The sequence below is a fragment of the Syzygium oleosum genome, unplaced genomic scaffold (assembly GCF_021117445.2).
Source record: "Syzygium oleosum isolate NSW1041296 unplaced genomic scaffold, Sole_v2.1 Sole_v2.31, whole genome shotgun sequence".
Classification (NCBI taxonomy): domain Eukaryota; kingdom Viridiplantae; phylum Streptophyta; class Magnoliopsida; order Myrtales; family Myrtaceae; genus Syzygium; species Syzygium oleosum.
In genome coordinates this window covers 887885-893574 of record NW_026607515.1, presented here as the reverse complement: position 1 = coordinate 893574, position 5690 = coordinate 887885, and the positions used below count along the sequence as shown (strand labels likewise).

Below are 5690 nucleotides of genomic sequence, written 5' to 3'. Positions count from 1 at the left end.
CGGTCTCCTCGTTCTCTTCAGTTTGCACATGTCCCGTGATTATCGGTGCCCAAGACATCACGTTATGATCTTGCACTCGATCAAACACCTTTCTCAAATGATGAAGTGATCCACTAGCTACACACTTCACGTACATGTCCACCAAGTTGCATCCAACACAAACATCTGAAGCTAATCCAGACCATATAATCCAGGAATGCAATTGCAACCCAAGGGATAGTAGCTCCAACCCCGAACATGCCGACAAAACAACTATAAGCGTAAATCTATTTGGCACAGGACCAGCATATCCAAAAACAAATCAATAGGTTTCTTTGGACGACCCAACTGAGTATATCTTGCAATTATCCACGCAACCACATTCCTCTCAGGCATTTTCTCAAACAACTCACGAGCTGAAACCAAATCAGCCCTACCCTTGCAAACGTGTCAATTAATGCACACCCAAAACACATCAGAATCAAGACAGCTCCCTTTAATTATAACCCTGAAACTCTTATCACCCAATGATGCATTCTTCAGAACCGAACAAGCCCGAGGGAAAAAAATCATCTTCAAGCATATGAACGAAAGTATCGAGTGTTAATTTTTTTTTTTGGTCGAAGTATCGGCTGCTTCAAACGCGATGTGGGTATTGGAATAGCAAGAGATCATGGGACTCCAAAAAAACCAAATCCCTTTTACTACCCATCTCCCTAAAAGTCCTCCCGGTCATTGGATTTCGAGGTGAGACTGATGAGCGAGTTGAGAATCACCGAGTTAGGCTAAAGCTGGGATTGAGCGAGCACGCAATGGAAGCACCTCCCGAGCGCTAACCCTTGGGAGCGAATGCAGGATATGAGGAGGAGAGAGAAGGAGAGGAGGTCGGCATGGGACCCATTATGGGACATGAGGTGGGTGATCAGGCGGCGATCGAGGGGCGAGGGTGAGAGGTTTTGGCGGGAAGGGGAGAGCTAGATATTGGACGGTGGAGAGAAGAGTGGAAGAGACTCGTTGGTCCATAGCAGTCGAGCTTGGTCTGTCATATAAGGAGCACTCAGGAAACAAGAAATGTAGACACAGCCATGAGGCAGCTCATCTGCAAAACACGGGATGTAACAAACGCGAAAATCATATACGTTCACAAATTACATGGTCAATTATGCTCCTGATGGAACTACGTTTATGTTACATACATTCAAACATGGAGAAAAGAAAATCATACAATGCATGATTCCGTAATTTCATTGCTATTCTGAAATCGATATCCTTCGGAAATTGTTGGAGCACTTGATGTGATTGAGAATGATTCGAGTTCTATTTCAGTGTCCATATCATCAAGTGGCTTCTCGGATGGATACAGAAGCGGTTTTGGAGGCAGTCGCAGTTGATCAATATCTCCTTCAAGCATGTTCAGGACTCTGCTCATTGATGGCCGATCATTAGGGATTAACTGTATACACCAAAGGGCAACTATTACCATCTTCCTCGTTATCTCCCTTTCCCCTTCTACTTCTTCCATTTCAACCTCGTTTTCTTTGCTGAGTTGATCATAAACCCACAAAGGGAAATAAACTTGACTTGAACGCTCAACATTTGCCTTAGCGTTTTTCCTCCTACCTGCCATTTCCATCAGCAACATTCCAAAACTATAGACATCAGCTTTATACGAGACACCACCAATGTCCTTGTAGAATAGCTCAGGAGCCATATATCCCAAGGTTCCTCTTGCAGCAGTCAATGACACTATTTTGTGGTCCACGGGATAAAGTCTTGCAAGCCCGAAGTCAGAAACTTTTGGAGTGAAATTTTGATCTAGAAGAATATTGTGAGGCTTGATGTCAAAGTGTAAAATTTGTATGTCACATCCCCGATGTAAATATTCTATCCCCCTAGCCACACCAAGAGATATCTCATATATTTTCTTATAATCAAGAGAATCGTCCCCATCTTTAGAGAAAATATGTTTATCCAAAGATCCGTTTGGCATGAAATCGCACACGAGAGCTTGCTTAGAGTTTTTAAAGCAAAAGCCAACAAGTTGCACCACATTAACATGGTGGATCCTTCCAATAGTAGCCACTTCGCTCATAAAATCTTGGCCATTAGATTTTGGTTTGTTCAAAATCTTAACAGCAACTTCATTGCCACTTCTAAGTATTCCTTTGTACACAGAGCCATAACCCCCTTCCCCTATTTTGTGTTTGAAATTTTTTGTGATTTTCTTGATGTCCGAGTAAGAGTACCTTATGGGAAAAAAGTTGTTATGAGCTTGTAGGAATTCTTCAATGTTTTCGTCCATTGCTCGGTGCCTTCTCATCCACTTATAGATTAAAAATATCAACACACATGGAGCTCCAAGTATGAATTTTGCTGCGATGAATTGGGCTGTGGAGAAATTTGTATGCAGATTAGCGTAGTGTAATGATTCTAATTACAGATAGAAAGTTGTTCTTTTTTTGGTCAGAGTGCTGCTTGAGATATTCATAGTTGCGAGGAGAAAAGGACTAGTCATACCTAAGAAAAAGGGGAGATAAGGAAGTGCATAAAGCGCAAGTGCCGCCTTCATAGAACTATCTGTAAAAAGCAAGAGAATTTGTTCGAGATGATTCAAATGATTAATAAGCATTAACGACCAATCAATGGAGACCCAAACTTATCATTTTAGCGGTAAAATATAAAATAATTCACGTTAAGCTATAGCCCAAGTCAAAGATAAATTCATACCATCATTGCAGTGCAAAGACAGACTTTTATTCATTAGAACTTGCAAGTAGAGAAGTCTAGAATAAAGAAGAGTGATTGAATTTCACTGTCCTATATAGCGCCTAGATCCAACTCTATTCTATTCACCTGGGGAAATCATGTTATCATGACATGATCTTTCTTATCAAAGAAAGACGAATTCGCTTCTGTTCTCCAAGATGTACCAGATGATTTAGTCCACCAGTCACTCGCGTGTAATTCTGATTTACAAACATCATCCAACACGTACAATTTATTCTCCCGCATAATAGCAACCATGTAAGGGACACAAGCTACTATCAAATCAAACATTTTTACCCAATAAAAAATAAAGTAATCAAATCCAGAAAAGCTCCATGGGTTGTGGAACAATTAAAGAGCAATGCATGTTCAATCTACTCAAATTTTATCAAACTTTTTTACTTAAGTGATGTGGCAATTTTTTCCATGGGTCATTTAAAGATATTAATGACGCAATATGTGAGTCCTATGTATTACATTATCCAAATGAAACTTGCTATGTAATTGGATGACTAAATTTTGGTAAGATCTCTTAATAGATCTAGCATTTAAGAAAGGAGGAGGAAGAAGAAGAAAGAGAGAAAGAAAGAAAAGCTCTAGGGAAAGTCGCTTACTGGAGTTATAGTAACTGCACCTCTGCAGACGATATGTGAAACCCAAGAAGCAAAATCGAGCTGTTCCAATCTGCGAATTGAATTCTATATATGTGAGATTGAATCCCTCGGTCATCATGTTGTGGAGTTCCTTGTATGATAAACTCACACGATCCTTTTCCCACCACAAGATGTTGACCGATGCGAATGCCATCATAGTTATAGTGCAAGAATCCTGGATGTCCAGTGCTCCTAATGCATCAGGCCCATGACCATGAAGAGCGTATGAGTACACCTTCGTTTGGGAAAAATTAGAAGGCGTGCCGGCAGAGTATGCAACCCCAATACACTGTTTGGTATCAACATACGAAGTAGAAGCAACAGGCAATGAGCACTTCACGAAGACCAGTAGGTTTTTGAAATAAGGAGAGTAGACATCATTTCCACTGAAGTTGGAGTCCGCCAAAGAGTAACGAGGGAGGGACGAACAATTACCCTTCTGTAGACTATCGTCAACAACTGTTATGTCACCTCTGAAGTTACCTTTGTAATCATGGTAACGGTAATGGATCGACTTCACATAATATCGACCGGCATGTAGATATAGAACAGTGCGGTTATTTTCACAAGCAAGTTCATACTTAGAGTGGCCGCAGCTTTTTGGATTGCCTTTCAATCGAAAAGGATAGCTTATGTTACGGACTTCGCCGCAAGATGAAGCGGTGCACAAGTGATTCTTTTTCGCACCACAACTTGTTCCTAGTAGTAGAACAAGTAATATGAGTAGAAAAATGTGGTACATAAATAGGGAGCCGTGAGAATTAATCATCTCTCCACTGCTCGATACAAGAATGAAAGTTTTAGCTTGGTAATTGTGGTGGTGGATCAATAAAGGGAGGGATTATATATGATCGAAAAGATCAGTTGGGAGTCATCTGTGATCGAAATTTTCAAGCCAACAAGTAACACAAAGTCAAGTCAAGAAAAGTAACTTGTGTGGACCAACTAGAGGTTCCATCAGCTGAAATTATGCAGAGATTGTGTCGTACACGCAGCGTCAAGCTAGCATAAATTGATTTGGAAGGAAACTTCTTCGCAGTTTCTATATTTGACTTTATTGGCCAATTGACTGTCTCTAAAGATCAGCTTTAGTATCGTAAAAATGAAATATCGTGCCTTAAATTGAATAATAATCCTTATAAGTGAGGCATCTATGTTGTAACTTATTTCAAGGCCGATGGGTCAGGAGTGCTATGTTGTGAAGATGAAAATGAGAACATGTAATAACGTTGATGACAATAAACTTGGTCCACCTGAGTCTCAAGTAACAATATTTGTTTAAGTCGTTACTTCATTGCATTAAATGAATTGGCAACTTGATATGAAGGTCAAACCAGTCATCTTCATGAGAACTGTTGAAAATATATCTCGAGTTTGAGCCTGAAACGAAAATATAAATTTCAAGAAAAAAAAAGAACAAAAAAAATCTACTGCGCGTTGAACTGAGCGGCTGAATTTGGAAAGTGAATTGTGGAATTTGAGTTGGATTTTGACTCGGTCTAACAAAGGTTAGAGAAAGGAAAGAAATAAATTTGTTTTGAAATCCATGGATAGATATTATCCTGAGGAGTTCGACCACAGAACTTGAAAGTCCAACGTGGACTTTGTGTGGGACCGAGTCAAGAAAGAAAATCAACTCCTTCAAGGACGGTCCAAGAAAAGCAAAGAAGAAAACTAAAGAGAAGAACAACCAGTGGGATTCCACCAAGACTGTTTCGGATATATATCTTGGGTTTGATAGCGTAGCCGCAAGTGTGCATGCCTTGTGAGTGCTCAAGAAGCGCTGTTACCGTGCACAGTCTTGAAGCACCGCGTTCGTGAATGCTTGGCAGTGAGTGTTTCAGTGAATTTTTGTTCGTGAATTACATCCAAGAAGAATTAGTATTCAAGCGATTAAATATTGTGGTAAGATTTGTGTATAATTCCTTCGTGACATTGAGAGATTATTTCGTGAGGAATTGTGGGGCTAAACACTACATGCATTATTGGGCGTAATTGGGGTTTGAAAAACACTTAGAGTGTTTGAGTGACTCGAGTGTTGTTGTAATCTCCGTTTTATCGCTTGATCTATAGTGGAATTCCGTGCTACTCTCTCCGTGAACGTATGTCACTATGACTGAACCACGTAAATCTGGTGTCCGATTTATTTTCTTGTTATGTCTATTTTACTGTTCGATCGTTTGGCTTCCGCAACAAGAACTAATCACCATTCTAAGCATTTCGTTTGTACTCGATATCATGCTCCCTACTTATTTTCGGAGTTCAAAAATTATTTATCGCATGTAAAAACTA

General features: G+C 39.9%; 1 protein-coding gene across 1 annotated transcript; it reads right to left on the bottom strand.

The window, feature by feature from the left end:
• Positions 1-1095: 1095 nt before the first annotated feature.
• On the bottom strand, positions 1096-4746 carry LOC115686064 (rust resistance kinase Lr10-like). Its single transcript, XM_056304342.1, has 3 exons — positions 3360-4746; positions 2497-2556; positions 1096-2367 (listed from the first exon to the last, which is right to left on the bottom strand). The coding sequence occupies exons 1-3, from the start codon at positions 4165-4167 to the stop codon at positions 1199-1201; spliced, it is 2037 nt and encodes a 678-aa protein (XP_056160317.1). The 5' UTR covers positions 4168-4746; the 3' UTR covers positions 1096-1198.
• Positions 4747-5690: the final 944 nt, after the last annotated feature.